This window comes from Rhinolophus sinicus, linkage group LG11 (genome assembly GCF_036562045.2).
Source record: "Rhinolophus sinicus isolate RSC01 linkage group LG11, ASM3656204v1, whole genome shotgun sequence".
NCBI lineage: Eukaryota > Metazoa > Chordata > Mammalia > Chiroptera > Rhinolophidae > Rhinolophus > Rhinolophus sinicus.
In genome coordinates, this window is record NC_133760.1 from 31828019 (window position 1) to 31846677 (window position 18659).

The 18659-nt window shown below is 39.3% G+C and overlaps 1 protein-coding gene across 1 annotated transcript in view; it reads right to left on the reverse strand.

Moving 5' to 3' along the window:
* Positions 1 to 846: 846 nt before the first annotated feature.
* NIP7 (nucleolar pre-rRNA processing protein NIP7) overlaps positions 847 to 18659 on the reverse strand; it is a 60809-nt gene continuing 42996 nt past the window's right edge. Inside the window, exon 5 of the mRNA XM_019756908.2 lies at positions 847 to 1974. Within this exon, the coding sequence (XP_019612467.2) occupies positions 1963 to 1974 (12 nt within the window). The 3' untranslated portion in view covers positions 847 to 1962. The remainder of the gene's footprint in view (positions 1975 to 18659) is intronic.

The window sequence follows — 18659 nt, forward strand, 5'->3', positions numbered from 1 at the left end:
CAGGCTTGTAGGGTCCTAGGAGAGGGGGAGAGTCTCCGTTTTCCCGTTTTCCTTCCCTTCGCCGTGTCCCTCCTGAGTCGCGCCAAGCTCGTTTTCCTCACTGCATGCGCGGCCTGGATTCCAGCCTCGGGTTTACATCTTTGCTTTGTAGCCTCCACTCAGAGACGTGGTGAATCCTGTCCCTCTAAGGCAGTTTCTTCACCAGTAAGATGGGCATGATAACCTCAATCTCATAGAGAAGTTTGGCCCATTAAAGTGGAGAGAGTGAATCTGCAGATCTCTTGGCACATAGTAATCCAGACATACATGAAAAGTTGGTGTTAGAAAAGGTGGGGTAACTGGGTGGAGGCCTTGGGACAGCATAGGGGATAGGGTATGCAGTATCCCAAATTTCCATCACTACTAAGAATCTGATTTTGTTATATGTCAATTACAATCTCAAATCTGGGAGGATCTGATTTTTAAACATAATTTGGTGATCAGGACTTAAAATCTGCACTATTTTCATTTCTACGTGTTCTATTAATAAAATAGAATTCACCTCAACTGTTAAAGACTAGAGGTCCCCAGCATCTTGGAATTCCAGGTTTGGTTAATGTAGTGTTGTGAGGTAGTCATTTTTAACTGCCATTACAACTGACAAATTGATCGTGGTATAATATACCATTTTCATCAGGTCACTTTCCCAGACTCTCCACAATCCATCCCCAACCTCTTTGACCAATATTTTACACTATTCTCTTTTATAAGCCTCGTGCACCAGCCACTGACTCCTAAACCTGCTAGTAATAAACCCAAACCTGTGGCTATACCAGGCCCACCCACTTAAAATACTCTTATCCTTCCCTTCCTTTCCATGCCTGCTCACCATTCAAGCTTCTCAGATTCTTCCTTTTTCATAAACTTTCCTACCATTCTGAGCTGCAGTGGTTCCATCTCCTTACAGTACCTAAACATACTGCTATTTCAAGAAACCCCTGTATCTGTAAATCTTAATTTTTCCATATCTTACCTCCCTAATTAGGATGAAACTATGACAGCAATCCTATATGATTTTTAGAATATTCCACAAACTCTAGGTTCAAATATTTGCATTCATTTCAAAAGTAATTACTGAATATTTATTGTGTCACAAATACTGTGATAGGTTCTGGGGATAAAAAGGTGACATTAAAAAAAAAAAAGGAAAAAAGCCCCTCTGCGGCCGGCCCGGTGGCTCAGGTGGTTGGAGCTCCATGCTCCTAACTCCAAAGGCTGCTGGTTCGATTCCCATGGGCCAGTGGGCTCTCAACCACAAGGTTGCCAGTTCAATTCCTCGAGTCCCACAAGGGATGGTGGGCAGCGCCCCCTGCAACTAAGATTGAACACAGCACCTTGAGCTGAGCTGCCGCTGAGCTCCCGGATGGTTGGAGCGCGGTGGACTGCACCCCCTGCAACTAGCAATGGCAACTGGACCTGGAGCTGAGCTGCGCCCTCCACAACTAAGACTGAAAGGACAACAACTTGAAGCTGAATGGCACCCTCCACAACTAAGATTAAAAGGACAACAACTTGACTTGGAAAAAAGGCCTGGAAGTACACACTGTTCCCCAATAAAGTCCTATTCCTTCCCCAATAAAACCTTAAAAAAAAAAAAGCCCTCTGAAAGAAACAAAAACATTTACATACACGGTGTATAAGTTTAAGTGCTAGAAATAAAGATTTGTGCCAAATGCAATGGGACACAGCTGTGAACACATTTGTTAAATAAGGAATTCACACTTAACCCCAGTGTGCATGAGTCACCTGAGGAGGCTTTTTAAAAATGCAGATTCCCTCCAGTCCAGACACGGAGTCTCTTCTTCACCTTGAATCTTGGCTTGCCTTGCTCCTTTGAACAAAAGATTGTGGCAGAAGGGGTGCTGCGCAAGTTACGAAGTCTAGACCTCGAGAGTCCTTGAAGTTGCCATCTTCACAAAATCTTTAAAACAAAGGCTGTAACAAAGATACAAAGAAAGACCCATTAATTCCACTTTTGGATATTTATCCAAAGAAACCCACAACATTACTTGGACGGGACGTGTGCATCCATATGTTCATTACAGCATTATTTACAATAGCCAAGATATGGTGGCAACCCGATGTCCGTCAGTGGATGAATGGATAAAGAAGAGGTGGTGCATATATGCAATGGAATATCACTCAGCCATAAAAAGAATGAAATCTTGCCATCTGAAACAACATGGATGGACTTAGAGGGTATTATTCTGAATGGAATAAGTCAGAGAAAAACAAATGTCATATGATTTCACTTATATGTGGAACAGGATAAACAAACAAAACAGAAACAAGCTCGTAGATACAGAAAGCATTTTGATGGTTGCCAGATTCGGGGTGGAGTGGGGGATGGGCAAAGGGGGAAGGGGATTAAGAGGTACACATTGGTAGTTACAAAATAGTCATGAGGATGTAGAGTATAGCATGGGGAATATAGTCAGTAGTACTGTAATAACTATGTATGGTGTCAGATGGGTAACTGGATTTATCAGGGTGATCACTTCATAAGTTATATAAATGTCTAATCACTGCGTTGTACACTTGAAACTAATATAATATCGTATGTCAACTGTAATTGAAAAATAAAAATGTATATTAAAATTTTTTAATTTAAACGAAAAAAGATAACACAATGAACTCTCATACTTCTAACATACTTCTAACTTCCAATTGTTAATATTTTTCAATGTTTGATTTGTTCCATATATGTTTATTATTGTTGTTAATAACGTTAAGCCATTTCAGAATAATTTGCAGACCTCATTACCCTTTACCTCCAAATAATTCTGTATCTTCTAAGAACATACTCTTACATAACCCCAGTATGATTTTCAAATTCAGGAAATTTAACACTCATACAAAACTATTATTTAGCAAGCTGTCCATATCGTTCTTTTTGGAATTTTTGTGTATCTATGTGATCCATTATCCTATCCAGAATCATGCCTTGTATTTATTTATTTGTGTGTCCTTAGTCTTCCTTAATCAGGTACGTTTCTTCAGCCTTTCTTTCTTTTTTCATGACATTGACATTTTGAAAGTTATGGCCTCAAATTGAATTTGATTCAGAAAAATATTGTGACCTAAATGTGTGGGTCATAAATTTATATTCATAATTTATAGCACATGTTAGCCGGAAAGTCTAACTTGGAATCCTGTCTCTACCACTCACAAACTTGGTAATGTTAGGCAGCTTTCTCAATCTCTCCTTTTCCAAGTGGATAACCAGTTGTTCCAACAACATCTGATGAAAACACAATTCCCCATTGAAGTGTTTTTATGTCTTTGTTGAAAATTGATTGGACATATAAGTGTGAGTCTTTTTCTGAACTTTTTATTCTGTTCTATTTCTTTCTATTCTGTCTATCCTTATGCCAATTTCATACCATTTTGATGACTATAGCTTTTTAATAAGGCTTGAAGTCAGATAATGTAAATCCTTCAGCTTTGCTTTTATTTTTCAAAATTATTTCTGCTATTCTGGATCCTTTGTATTTCCAGATTATAAAAAACACAAGGAAACACTGAAAAACTGTCAGTTGTCACAGACCCAAATAGACTAAGGACATACAATAACCAAGTACAATGTAGTATCCTGGACTGGATCCAGATTAAGGTAGCAGCAATGTACTAGTGTTGATTTCTTAGTTTTGACAAATGTACTATAGTATGTATAAGATGTCAATTTTATGGGAAGCTGGGTGAGAAGTATACAAGAACTCTGTATTATTTTGCAGATTTTCTGTAAATCTAAAATCATCCCAAAATAAAAAGGTTATTTTTAAAAATCAACCTGTGAATTTCTGTAAAAGAGCTCATAGATGAATTTATAGCGAATGAACATGTTAATAACCTTAAGTCTTGCAAACCACAAACACAGTGTACCACTACATTTATTTGAATCTTTTCTTAATTTGTTGTTTTCAATATAGAGGGCTCTCTAAATCTTTTGTTAAATTTATTTGTAAATATTTTGTGGGTTTTATGCTATTAAAAATAGAATTATTTAATTTTCCAGTTATTTACAGCTATAATAGAGAAATATAATTGATTTCATATATTGACTTAGTATCTCATAACCTTACTAAATTCACTCATAGTTCTACTTGTTTTTAGATTTCTAAGAATGAGCTTAAATGTAGCAGTCATGTCATTTGCTAACAGAGGCAGTTATACTTCCTCTTTTCCAATCTGTGTGCCTTTTTTTTCCTTGCCTTATTTCACTGGCTAGGACTTCTAATACAACAACAACATTAAATAAAAATGGTGAAATAAGCATCACTACCTTGATCCCAATCTTAGAAAGGGGGAGAGAGCATTCAGTCTTTCATAATTAAATATGATGTTGTCTGCAGGTTTTTCCATAGATGACCTTTATCAGATAGAAGGCAGAACTGCCCTATATTCCTAGTTTCTGCCACTGAGTCCTCAGTAAATGCTGGCTATTTTGGAGTTATTGTTAGTAGGTGCTATAAATGAGACCCAGCTCTTAAGAAAACTTACTTTCTAAGAGGAAGATGGCACTAACACATATTTTTAACATTTTACTTTTCTTGGTTTCACATGTTAGAAAATCCTCTCCCCACTGCTGTCCAGGTGTGCACTCTGAAATTTATCTCAGGTAACAGTAGGATCAGGTGTGTCAGATGCTGCTCCAGGGGAGTTGTTATTTACTTTGCAAGTTCGTTTTACTGCTTTTGTATAAATAGTATCACTGGAACAGGAAACCGTCAGGGAAAACACTGTGCATCCTCCTTGAGAACAGAGCAAGGAACAAGGATTCTGTCCCATTTTTTGCAGACAGCAAACACACCTCCTGTTACTCTCACACTTTTGGTTGTGGTAGAGGGGGTGTAAGTTCCTCTTTCCTGTTCCAGGAATGGAATACAACGTTGTGGCCCTCAAATTGGTTCTTGCCCCTCTCAAAGTATTCTGTCCCCTGGTAAACTATTCTCTTTCCCTGCTAGGGGAAGACAAACTCTGAAAGCTATCACAGTCCAACACGCTCCCCTTCTCAGGGCCAAGCCTGGGTCATTCAGAGTCAGGGAGGCTTCAGGACTTCAGGCTTCAGGCAAAGTTAGGAGCCCACATCCTACAGGTTATACCCTCAGGGAGGGTTTGGCTGCAAGCATTAGAGTTGTTCCAACCCCAGGTCAGCCAGACTTCCCAGGCCTGTTGGGTGGCCTCTTCCCCCAGGCCATCCTGTTGAGTCTTACACCAGGGGAGCCCAACCCCCACCAGCGCAGCCCAGTTTCTAGAAGTGAAAGAAACTATAGCTGTGCAAACAGCCATTGAAAAGGATGCTTTCTACCCTGGGTTGCTTTTAATAGCTTCAGAATATCCACTTTTCTTCCTTCTGGTGTTTGTTTGTTTGTTTGTCTTTAGCAGGTAATAAATACATTCACATTTCAAAAAGAAAATATATGTGTATATAAATATGTGTGTTTGTACGTATATGCTAATCCCACCAAATAACCTCCATGAAACTTTTATTTTCTTATTTCTCCTCTCCATATCCCCTCCCTTTTTATGCAAAGTGTAACTTATTATACACACCTTGTGCGTGTTGCTTTATTCACTTAACAATTTCTCCACAAGATTGTTCCACATCAGTTTGAAGAGAGGTTTCCTCATGCTTTTTTACAGCCACCTATTTCATGTATAGTTGTATAACACCATAGTTTCTTTTATATAATAATATATGTTTGGATGGTTTCCAGTCTTTTGTCATTATGCTCAATGCCTCAATGAATGTACATGTCATTTTGCTTATGTGCAACTTTATCTGCAGTAAAAATAGCATGCTAAAACATAGATGTACTTTGAAAACAGTATTCTAAGTAAAAGTAGCCTGTCACAACAGATTATGTACTGTATGATTTCATTTATGTGAAATTTCCAGAAGAGGCACATCTACAGAGACAGAAAGTAGATTTAGTGGTTGCACAGCGTTTGAAAACATTGAGGGGAATGGAGAGTGACTACTAATGGTTATGAGGCTTCTTTTTTGGAGGTGAAAATATTACAAAATTAGATTGCAACTGCAACAACATGGATGGACCTGGAGGGGATTATGCTAAGTGAAGAAATCAAACTGAGAAAGACAAATACCATATTATCTCACTTATATGTGGAATCTAAAGAACAAAACAAATGAACAAAACAGAAAAAATTAGACTGCCACAATGGTTGCACAATCCTGTGACTATATTAAAAGATATGGAATTATACATTTTCAATATGTGAATTATATGGTATGTGAGTTGTACTGCAATAAAGCTGTTGAAGAAAAAACAGACAAATTTAGATACAGTGTTAGAAGTGTGGATAGTGGTTAGGGGAAGGGCATGAAGAGGGGGAAGGAGACGGATTTAAAACATAAAAAAGCTACACTATGTCCCAGATGTGGAACCAGTGAAGGAATGGATGTGAAAAGACATTAAAATTTTGAAGTTCTTTATAGTGTAAGGGGTTTTTGGTTTTTTTTTAACTTTTTTCAGTTACGGTTGACATTCAATATTATTTTATATTAGTTTTAGGTGTACAGCATAGTGGTTAGACATTTATAGGAGCGTATAATTTATGCACGCCCCCATTAGTCAAGTACCCACCTGGCACTATACAAGTTGTCACAACTTTATTGCCTATATTCTCTATGTTGTACTTTACATCTGAAAGGGGTTCTTTTTGATAAAGATAATCTAGTACAGAGACTGGATGATGTCACTGTTTTTATATAATCTACTGGGCAAAAAGGCCACTTTGAAAAATCATAAAGTTTCCATAAACACAAAGTTTCCTTTAGGCTGGTTTTGCCCTCGGAATGTTCCAACTGCCTTTGGTCAGCGGCCTTTGTCTGGTCTGCCGAGGATGAGTAGTAAAGCACAGAAAGCTCCTTCGTGATTAGATTAATCTCTAATGTATTTTAAAAATAATCTTTGTTAGATATAACTCACTTGCATTACTGTACTTTTTATTAATCATCACCCACATTTAAGTAGGAACTTCGTTAGCGCTGTGGCTAGAGGAGTAAACAATGGCTATGGATTAAGTGATAAGTTAAAAAATTAAGAAAAGGGGAAGTAGAGGGAACAATTTTTAATTTAATTTTTTAAGTCTTTAACACATTCACATCATTCAAAACTAAAAAAAAATAAACAGCTCAATAGAAATCTTCTTGCCAACCTTTCCCATCCACTTTCCATCTCCTTTTACTCACCCACCCTAAATAATCACTAAGTTTTGTGTATCTTTTCTACATTTCTCTATGCCAATGCAAGTAAATATATTTATGCTTGTTTTACTCACTTTTATATAAAAGGTAGCAAACAACACACAGTTCTGCATCTTGACTTTTTTTTTTTACTTAATGACATCTTAGAAATGTTTAGATAGTAAGACACAGACATTTATTTTTACAGCTGCATAGTTTTCCATAGTTCAGTATTCAGTTTGGTATGAACGTATCATAATTTCATAATTTCAGTAGTCTCCTACTGATGGAGATTTGGGTTTCCAGGCTTTTGGAATTACAAACAATGCTGTCATTGATAACCTTGATCTTACACCATTATACACATGTACAAGAAGAAATGGGACTTCTAAATCAAGAGCACATATATTTGTAGTGTTAGCAATTGTACCAATTTATATTCTCACTGGTGAGGCATGTGAATGCTGGTTTCCTCACAGACTCACAAATAGTGTATTATTAAAGCTTTTGAATTATACCAATCTGAACGTTAAAAAAATTGTAGCACACTGTAGTTTTGACTTGCATTTCTCTTCTTATATGAAAGGTCAAACACTGATTTCTGTAGTTAAGAATAATAAAGGAATTATCAACCTTCTATCTAGATCAACTCCTAAAAAATAAATAGCCAAGAATTTCTTTTGAGTTGAGAGGGCTTTCTTTCTATATACCAAGCATGAGCTAGCTACCTTAGGGGATATTCCCTCTGCCTGGAATGGTCTCCCACCCCAACTTCACATTCAGACTTTATCATTCTAATCTCAGATTAAATTTCACCCCTTTGGTGAGACCTAGATGAGCCATTGTCTAGAGCCATTGGTTAGACCCAGTGTCTCTAACACAGAATTCTGTTATCTTTCTCTCCATAACACTCATGGCTACATGACATTTTTCTGATTTATGTGTTGATTGATCTGTACATGCATTATTATATCCCCAGTATCTGACAAGGTGCTTGGCAGACAGTAGGTGCTTAATAACTATCTGTTGAATAAATGTTCAGCTTCTGGAATGAGGAAAAAGGGGTTAAGTTTCTAAACAGTTGTTTTTTTTTGAAATTGGAGTGTGGGAAAGGAATTTGGCCTTGCCCTGGGCTGAGAATGCCTACAGGCAGCCCCTACCCCTGAAACTTTATTCTTAAAGCATTTTAACTTCGTGCTAACTTTGAGCAGTGGACGTGCGTCCCACCCTCGGTTAAGTTCAGGTTAGGTTTGGGACACTGGGATATTTTCTTTCATCCATAATCGCTGGATCAAGGTCTATAAATCAAATAGTTAAGACACAAAACACAAACAAGGTCGTAATTTGTTTCTTCCTGCCCTCTGTTTTTCTTGGCAAGGAAAAACTCAAGCTTTTCCTGACTGGGGATGGGTAACGACACTGGGGGGTGATTCATTAAAGTGGCCTGAATAACTGGCCTTTTATTTCTTCTCATTCTTTCCCCTTATTGTCCCAACTCATGTAAGGAAGCACACGGAATAAAATAATTCTCCCGCTGATGAAGAACTTTCCCTTGACTCTTTGTTCACTTGAAGCTATATGTTCTCAGAATCAAAATCTTGGAGCTGGGAGGCCAGTGTGGCCAGGGGTGATGTGATAGGTATTTCTGATAGAGAAGGAACGCCAAGAAACCTGGCTTATGGAAGCCAGTGAGAACCTCATTTCTAAAATGGGTGTCCTTATACCAATATGTTCCTCTCAACTGACTGCCACTAATGTCAACCAATTCTAATGACAGGAGAGAGAAAAGAAAGTGGTAATGATAGAAAACATTCAGTTTCATAGTACACATAGATCATAAGATTAAGAGAAACAGCAGAATAAACTATTTTCATCGTTTACACTATACACTGCTATTGTATCTGAAATATTTTTATAAAACTTTAAAAGAAATAAATAATAAATGTTACATTACGTATAGAAAAAGGCTGCACAATAATAGACCAAAAAGCTAATGGCTATCTCAGGGTGAGGGCTTGGAGTTTATTTCAGTTTTCATCTTTACAGTTTGGTGTTATTTTTTTAGTTCTTGTCACAGATTGTGTATTACTTTTGTAATTAAAAAGAAATAATAAAATGTTATTTTATTATAGTGGGTTGGTGTGCCCCAACCTCGTGCACCTCTCTGTGGAAGTGGAACAATGTTTCCGAAGAGGTGGGCGTAGACGGACACAAGTGGGACAAGAGAGGTGGGGGGGCAGATGTGAGTATGACTACGGGTCAGCGTGAGGCTGTGGAAAAATACCAGTGATGCCACACCCTCAGCATGGCTCTGCTGAAGGCCACTATTAAATCACACCTCCATTGTTTTCTTCTCCCCTCCACGTGAAATAGTCTCAGTTCCTCTCACCTGCTGTTGTAAATCTAGCTTTCTTGCCTTTTGTCATTTTTGTTACCTACCTCTGAGCCAGTTGCTAGCGTTCTCCACCATCTCTGTGGATTCCCTAGGTGACCAGCTCCTGCCACAGGGGACCCAGCCATGAAGGGGAAAGGGAGAGGATGAATCTGTGGGTCCCTGACGTTCTAAATTGGTGATTCTTGTTGACTTTTGAGAAGGGGCCCAGTAAATAGCATGCCTCCCCCCTTCCTTCAGGCTCTGAATCAATTGGGAATCTGGTAGTTAGGAGATGGATTACCTTCTGATAAGGGTATAGGTTAAGGAGTGTGCCTGAGAATGTGTGCCCAACAGGCTTTCTTCTATCCTAATTAAACAGACTTTCTCACCAGTCCCAGGCAGCAGCGGACCACGGTACACTCCCCACGTGGAGGGAGAGAACCCGTCCTCCCCGCCAGGATCTTGATCCTAAGAGAACAGAAAAAGGAAGACACTGGGCGACTCAAGCCCAGTTTCTCCTGATTCTCTCCCTAAGTGCAGAGGTGAAAGTCGCAAAAAGGAGCCTGGAGCCTTAACGTTAATTAATGATCTGCTACAGGAAGGAAATATCTGGAATGGGGAGAAAGCATTTTCCTCTCCAAAAGTTCTTACTATTTCTTGGATTACAGAGCACTTTGAGATTAAACAAGCTATAAATTACCACCTCAGAAAAGTGCACATAAGTGCTGTACTTCACTATTAATGCTTTATATCTGACTGCCTTCCCCTTTCTTCTGGTCTCAGTATCCCCATCTTCCTCAGAGGAATTGTTCCCATTCTAGTCTATGTGAAGAGAGGGGAACTGCCAATCACTATGCATCGCCTCCACTTCCTTGCGGGTGGGCCACGTGATCCAATCTGTCCAATCAGAGAAGCTAATTTCCCTGGCCCCATTGTTTCAGAAGTGAACACTTGATTTAAGGCAGCCAACCAGGGAAAGAGAACTAAGGGGGGATGACTGCTTCTTTATTTGAAGAATACTAAACCGGAAAGAAGTAAAGCTTGGGGTTCTCCAAAGCTGTTTTTGTATGCCAAATGGAAAGAGTCTAAAGAATGGAACCCAACAAAGCAGAAAGGTGCCCTGGGGCTGCTGTTGAACTGTTGAATCAAGCCATAATGAAACCTAGTCTTCTGGTTACATGAGCCACTAAATTTGCTTTTTTTTTTTTTCAAGCTAGTGTGAGGTAGGTTTCTGTTCTTTGCAACTTATGTGGACCCACAGAACTTGACCTCCACTTTCAGGGTTACCCAGACTATGAAGCCCAAACCTCCACTGTACATTCAGAGGCCCTTCTGCTAATGGTGCCCATTATTAATTTGAAAATTGATCAAGTATTCTAAAAGATTCAAATAGAGCTGGCTACTGCATTTGGGGCAGCAATACTTGCTTCTTTATATTGGCGCCAGCCATTTCTGATTGTCAGCAACTTGAGAACCATACTGAAAACACAGGCTGGAAGTCACATAGCTTGATAGAAAACAAGTAACATGGGTGTGTCAGAATGCAGGAAATGCTAGGAGAAAGTGACTAGCCCTCTTTTTCTTTATATATAATGAGTGAGAGTTGGAGGTGGAAAAGAGAGAACGAGGATCCCATCCAAACCAAAGAGGAAGTATGGGCAAGTTAACCTGCAAAAAGGCATCAGGAATGTGACGGAGGGTGGTGGATAAAAAAGCTATGGGCTAATAACAGCTAACATTTTAAAATCATTTACTCTAGGCAAGATGTTACACTAAACACTTTACATGCATTGTAACAATTCTAGGTTGTAGGTACTATTGTTTTTCCCATTTTACAGATGGTAAAACTGAGATTGAGAGGGATTAGGAACTTGTTGAGAGGATACTACAGCTTGTGGAGCCAGGATTCCACAATCAGGGCAGTCTGAATCCTGCGATTCCTAACCACCATGTCCTTCCTCTCTATCTAAAGACCTGGGTTAAAATCTAGCTTCTGTCACTTGCTGGTTAAATGAACTTGAGCAAATCAGCCTCTGTGAGCTTGTTGCCTCACCTGGAAAATTCAGATATTATACTAGATAGCTTTTTTTAAAAAATCTCTTTCAACTCAAAAATTTCCAAAAAAGTTATCCAAAATTTCAAAAACTTCAAAAACCCCCAACTCACCAAACTAGGATTTGTATTCCTGCCCTGAGCTTTACCCCTCAAGTCCATATAGATTGGTTTTCCCATGGATTTAGGATCAAAGGGCTCCTTTGGGTTATGTGTTCCTTTGAAATGGATTCAAAGGCATAGTTTTCAAAGTGCAGGGGGAACTGGAAGGCCTTCATCCTTGCTGAGTGAATCAGCATCCCAGAGCACAGGTGACAAGTCCTGACCCATCCCTTCACTGTCTGATAAGCCCAAAGGTCACAGGTCTCATTGACCCTACTTTTCCTTCTTCCTGCCCCTTTTGTGGGTTTTCTGATAAGGTGCCCCAAGTCAGCTGTGACACTGTTTTTTCTCTCTGCAAACATAGTCCCCAGGGCACGCACTCCGCCTGTGAGCTCCCCAGCTGCTTCCAGCTCTCCCTCTGCTCACAGTCCTTTAATTGCTGCATTCCAACAAATTAGCCATGTGACAGAAGATTATTTTTAACTTCAATAGAGCAGCTCCTTCTCTTTTAATATATCATGCTTGGCCCACATTCCCTCGGTGAAAAGGGCACCATCGGCTACTTCTGAGAACTTTTAATTACTCTAATTGTTTGCAAAACTCTTAGAAGCTTGGACAAAAAATACATTTCTTTCTCCTTTCCCAGTTTTCCCATTTGTTATTTAATAGAAGCCAAGGCTAAGTCCAACCTGGGGACGTATCAGTTTTAACGGGTCTCCCCAAGATCTCTCTAGCCCTTTCCCACCCGTCCTCCACAGGATGGTTTTTTAAAGTGCAAAACCACTGGGAAGAAGTAGGGAGGACAAGTTCCAGAATGACAGAGAACTCCCACCCCAGTCCCACACAGAGCCCCAGAAGGTGGCAGATGGGGGTAGCTGGTGGCCCCAGGAAGACTGAGGGCTAAGCACCTCTTAGGTCTTAGGACCCTCCAAGAGGGGCCTTGTAAACCAAAGGCCCCTCTCAAATTTTTCTGAATTTTCTAAACCCAGACACTTCTCTAATGCCAGGAGACCAAGGGGGCAGCGTGGCCAAAAATGATTGCAATTGTATCACCCCTCACCACCTAGAAAGGTAGCGATAGAGTTGCATTTAAATTTGAGTCTCCCAAAATTGAGAAATGTACAATTTCTTATAGCTGAGTTTTGCCAAATAATTCATACAGGTTATAACATTATGTGTATCATTCTAGCCATTTTGTATGCTATAGGTAGTTTGACACACAGTGAATTATAAAAACATAGGTGTGTGTGTGTGTGTGTGTGTGTGTGTGCGTGTACAGGTGTGGTTGTGTGTTGGTAAGAGGGAAGAGTGTTCCAGGCAGTGGGAACAGCATATATGCAAGCTGTCGGGTGGGGGAAAGCATGGTGTGTTTGAGGAATTGAAAAAAGGCCAGTATGGCTGGAATCTATGGATAATAACACATTATGTGCCCCCACAACCCACTTCCTTCAAGTTTTTTAAACTGAGGTATATTTTACATAAAATAAAATGTCTACATTTTAGTGTAGAGTTTTGACACTGGTCAGTGAGTTCTGACAATTGCAAACACTCGTGTTCCTACCACTCAAATCAAGATACAAACGTCTCCATCTCTTTAGAAAGCTCCACAGCTTCTCTTACCAGTCAGTGCCCCCAACCTCAGGAAGCTGCTATTCTGATTATTGTAACTACAGAGTCGGCTTGTTTGTTCTCGATTTACCAGCATGTAAATGGAATCACACAGTGTGCACCTTCTGGTGTGTACTTCTTTCTTTCTATACCATGTTTTTGAGATTCATCTGTATTGTTTCAACAGTTCCAACCTGTGTGGTGTTTTTCTGTTGGATTTGCAGGAATAAGTGGAGGTAATAAATTCAGGCCTAACCAGAACAATTTCACTAATAATAGATACCCCCAGAATGAGCTTAAGGGAACTGCCACAGACCGCAGTAATGCTATTTAGACACGACCAGGTGCTTTTGATTAAAAAGAAGTTGGCAAAATGTACATCATACATCACCCTTTGAACCCGCTACTTTGCATTTAAAAGTTTCCCTTACAGATAGATATACTCACACATGTGTGACATGTTTGTACAAGGATATGAATGACAGGATTATTTTTCACAGCCAAGGATTCGAAACAAACTACTATCCATCAATAGGGATCTGATTACATAAACCACACTGAATCCAGAAAATGGAAGAAACACTATACAGTTGTGAAAAAATGAGGAGATTCCTTACGTAATGAAATGAGATGACCTCCAAAGTGAAGAAAGCAAGATGCAGAACAGTGTGTGTTCATTCACTTATTTAACAAATATTTATGGAGCAGCTACAATGTGCCAGGCACCACTCTACATACTGAGAGTACAACATGACACACAATAAAATCTCTTCCCTCGTGGAGCTCCCATTCTAGTGGCTGGAGTAAGAGAAAAAAAATCAAGCAAATGAAAAATATATTTGTATCGTTTGCTGTCATTAATGTAAAATAAAAGAATAAAAGGGGGGAAGAAAACATAAATGTGTTCTTTTAAATATGTGTAAAATACCTATGTCCGAGAAGATATACCAGAAACTGGTAGCATTGAGAAAGGGAACCGGGAAGCTGGGGGACATGGACAGAAGAACAAATGTCACTTTATGCTCTTTGTAGCTTCTGAATTTTTAAATTATTGAATGTGTTGACTAATGCAAAATTAATGGACATAATTATATATTTTTTTAAGTTGGAAGAAGTACTTGGCAGTATTTCCAAGCACCTGGGCCCTCGAGTTGTGGGAAACGCCCTGCCATTTTTTAATCAGGGCAGGAGGAAAGCGCTAGCTCCCAGCTGTCACTCACTGCAGTCGTGAACTGAAGCCATAGCATCGCTCTGGTAAAGATAAAAGAGGCACCGAGAGAACAGGAGGAAATAAAATCAGTCTTGAGTCACATATGTGTCGCGGGTATTTATAAAAGACTTAGGCAGCTCCTTCCTATATTTGAATTAATGTCAAGAGAAAATCATTTCAGGAAATGTGAGTTCCTCTCTTTAAACTTTTTGGGACCATCCCATTCTGGTATGAATCACATAGAGCCAAGTTCATTCACAGGGAACATCTGTGTGGGGGGAAGTGGAGGGATGGGGAGCATAATAAAGGGCCATCTGACACAGAACTTGGACACCTCTTCTCTTTTTTCCTGTCTTCCCCTGGGTTGCCCATTTGTTTGGTTGTATGGGAAGGAAGGTCTATAAAACATTTATGATTTATTATCTGGGTTTATTCACAGAACATGTGAAAGTGGCAATATGGAAGAGGACCCTGACTGAAATCTGCACTCTCTGTTAATGTTTGTGTTCCAGAAGCTTCCCAGAGTTGTTGGATGATGGTTCTATGATTACTAGAAGTCTACTTGTGGCCTCTAGTCAACCAAAATGGAAAAAAAAAAAGTTTGGCTTTGAATAATAAATTTGTAATTATTTATCTTATCTCACAATAAATTACCCAAAATCCTACCACTAGTTTCTTATATTGTTATTAACTTTTAATTACTAGTTAATATAGGAATACATTCTCCTTTTTTGAAAAAATTAGAGTGTTGCAGATAGAGTTTTGGGTCCCTTTAATAATTTCCCACAATGCTAATTTAATTACTCTGGAGTGTGCCTGGCAATAAATTATTTTATTATAGTGATTCTAATATGCAGCAAAGTGTGAGAACCATTTGTCTAACTGATATAGGATTCCAATATTTTTGAAAATGCAATACCTAGAAACGATGGTATATACAGAGGTTGCCAAAAAAAATGTATACACATGTTAAGAAAGGAAAAAACTGTATTAAAATTGTAATACTAAATATATACCGATAAGAAAAGATGAATACAAGTCATGTGTACACATTTTTTGGGCACCCCGGTATATATATTTAATACAAAAAATGGTTTTCTTTCTCTAAGTAAAGGGTGAGATTTGTCTTTTGAGACAGATTGCATTTTAGCAAAAACACTTCAGTGAACTTTTGGGCTGTGCAAATAGAAAGCCAATACGCAATCTTAGAATGGAGCTTGGGGACAATGAAACCATAAACTTATCGTATAAAAGTTGTCATCGTCATGGATATGCTGCACCTCTGCAGATTATTAAGATCTGACCTGAGACTGGGGATTGAGGAAAACTAATTGAAGAAGTTTCTTGGCCCGAGAGAGATGTAGCTGTAAAAGACCCTTGTGGAAGGATAAGGCTGAGACACGCAAGCATTGTCCCATCCAATACAGTAGCCACCAACTGCGCGTGATTACTTAATTTTAATTTAAGTGAATTAAAATTAAGTCAAATTAAAAGTTCCTTTCCTCAGTCATAGTAGCCACATTTCAAGTGCTCAATAGTCACATATTACAAATGGCTACCACATTGAGTGCAAATATAGAACATTTCCATCATTAAAGAAAGCTCTATGAGACAGTGCTATGCTAGAAATTATTTTACATGGTCTTATCTAGTAGCTAGTTTTAAATTTTATTTCTTGAAATGTAATTACTTGCTTGATTACCCAAGCCTTCAACAAAGTTTTAAAAGATTAGTAACAGCTCACATTTATTGATCGCTTATGTAGTGGTCAGTTTTCTTGGTTGCAGACAACAGATTCCTCTCTTGCTAATTTAAGCACAAAGAGATTTGTTAAAGGGTATGGACAGCTCACAGACTCATTAGGAAAGTTAAGAAACAGACTCTAGGTTCAACATCCAGGAATGAAATTACACTTCTAAAATTACACTGTGGAACAGGTTGACAAGCAAGCCGCAGTGTCTGCCACCATCCAGAAACTTCAGAACTGCTAAGCTGCCACCACAGCTGCCAGCTCCAGAATCACATTGCCTTTGCCACAGATCAGCACCAGCAAAATGAATGCTTCACACCTGCTTCTCCCTCCACATAACTCATAGTTCTAAAGTCTCGCACAAATGGAATTGAAATCACAAACAGAACCGTAGTTGCAAGGGACTTTGAGAAATGCAGTGTTAGCTTTCCAGCCTCTGCAGTCCAGGGAGCAAGCTAGAAAGAGGCTCGGATGGATTTTGAACGAACCAGTCTAAGGTATCAGCCACAACTCGCTGTCTGCCAAGTTCCATAGTTCCATAAACATGCCTGATCTCATTTCATTCTTACAAGAATTCAGTGACAAAGGGCCTATAATTATCCCCATGTGACAGTTGAGGATGCTCTAGCAACTGGTGGGACACACAGTAGGGTCTTAGTTGTGCTTTGGGAAATTAAAAGAAGGTCCTCTGTTCACTCTTGGAGAGAAGTGAAGCGGGGAAGGGACAGTGGCCTGGAGAAGCCAGGATGGAAGACGACAACCCACGAGAATAAAGCAGCAGTCCCAAGGTGACAAAGGACAGCCAGAATGAATTTGAGAACTCAGAAGTGCTGCTGTTGTATGAATTCATGCCAGATTCCAGGGTCCTGGCTCTCTCCACAAATTCATGCTGTCCCCCATAGGAAGAACCAGAACTTACACACATAACAAAGATATAAGAACACTTTCCTGGTTACATTCCAACAACCCCAGTTGCCATCTGTGGCAAGGAACAGAGAGCAAAAGTAAAGAAATCAGTTGGGAAGGCTTCCAGAAGGAGGTGAGTTTTTAGTTGGTTTTTAGAGGAGAGAAGTGTTAGTTTATACTTGGTTGTCAGAAGACAGAAGGTTTCAGATGAAAGATCTCACATGCCCTCATGCCAAGACTTAGAAGCTGAAAGGAGCAGCCATTGTAGCATATCAAAGCAATGTCCTTGACTGAGGATGACAGAGGTGAGTCAGTGTTTGGGAGAAAACAATAACTAGGCTGGTTGGGAAGGGAATTGATTGCAGGACAAAATCATGTGAAATCCTTCCTACGATTGTAGTTATATTAAAATATTAGTAAAATATGTATTGAAATTCAATTTGGAACAGAATGAAAATCTTGGGAAAGGGGTCCTAGAAATTTTCCAACACACATTCCAGGTTGATTCTCTTGATTTGCCTGTGCCGAGGTCTATTCCCTTTCCCTGTGCTGGGGCCCCTTTGCCACATCATTCTTTCCTGGAGACATTCTAGTAGGATCAAAAGAGAACTATGTCAGGAAGAAGAATAGTCTCAAGAAAATGGGTGTTTGGTGCTGGGAGAGTCAGAAAATTTTCAGAAAGGGGTGTCAACATCCCAGAAATGTGGTTGTACGCAGAATTCTGATTTTGCTTACGCTTTATCAAACAATATTATTAACATTTTAACAAGTCTTTCCATCTGCCAGGTTCAATGCTAAGCAACTTAATAATGCATTAAATACGGAATAGAGGCTATCCCCATTTTATACATGAGAAAACTAGGGCTTAGATATCCCACAGCTAAGAACTGGACTCCACAGCCCATGGATTTAACCATCCTGCTATGCTGCCCTGATTTCTTCTTCTTTATTTGTGTTTGCCTATTATTTTTCACATGTTATGTTTGCTGACTTGTTGGCTCCTCACTCCTCCAAAACCTAGAAGTTTCTTAAAGTGTGAAGATCAAGTCTATTTCATCTTTTGACCCCCTTACGCCAGCACCTGACAGAGACTACAACATAGTGAGTGCTTAATACATGGGAGCTAGACGGAGCTTTGTGACACAGCAATCATTCACTTCATACATTTATACCCAACTATCCTTGCAGATATTCAACCTCTTCCAAATAACAAGTAGATGAAGTGAGTCCTCTCATTTTACACTGTGCCATGGTCAAGGGTGAGGGTCTTGGAGCCAGTCATAGGTTTGAATCCTGCTTCAACCACTTATTAGCTGTGTAAGCTTGTACCAATGTTACAAGAAAAAAATGAATTTCACAATGTATAAAGGGTTATCCGTGAAAAGAGAACTGCTGTTGGGGCATGAAG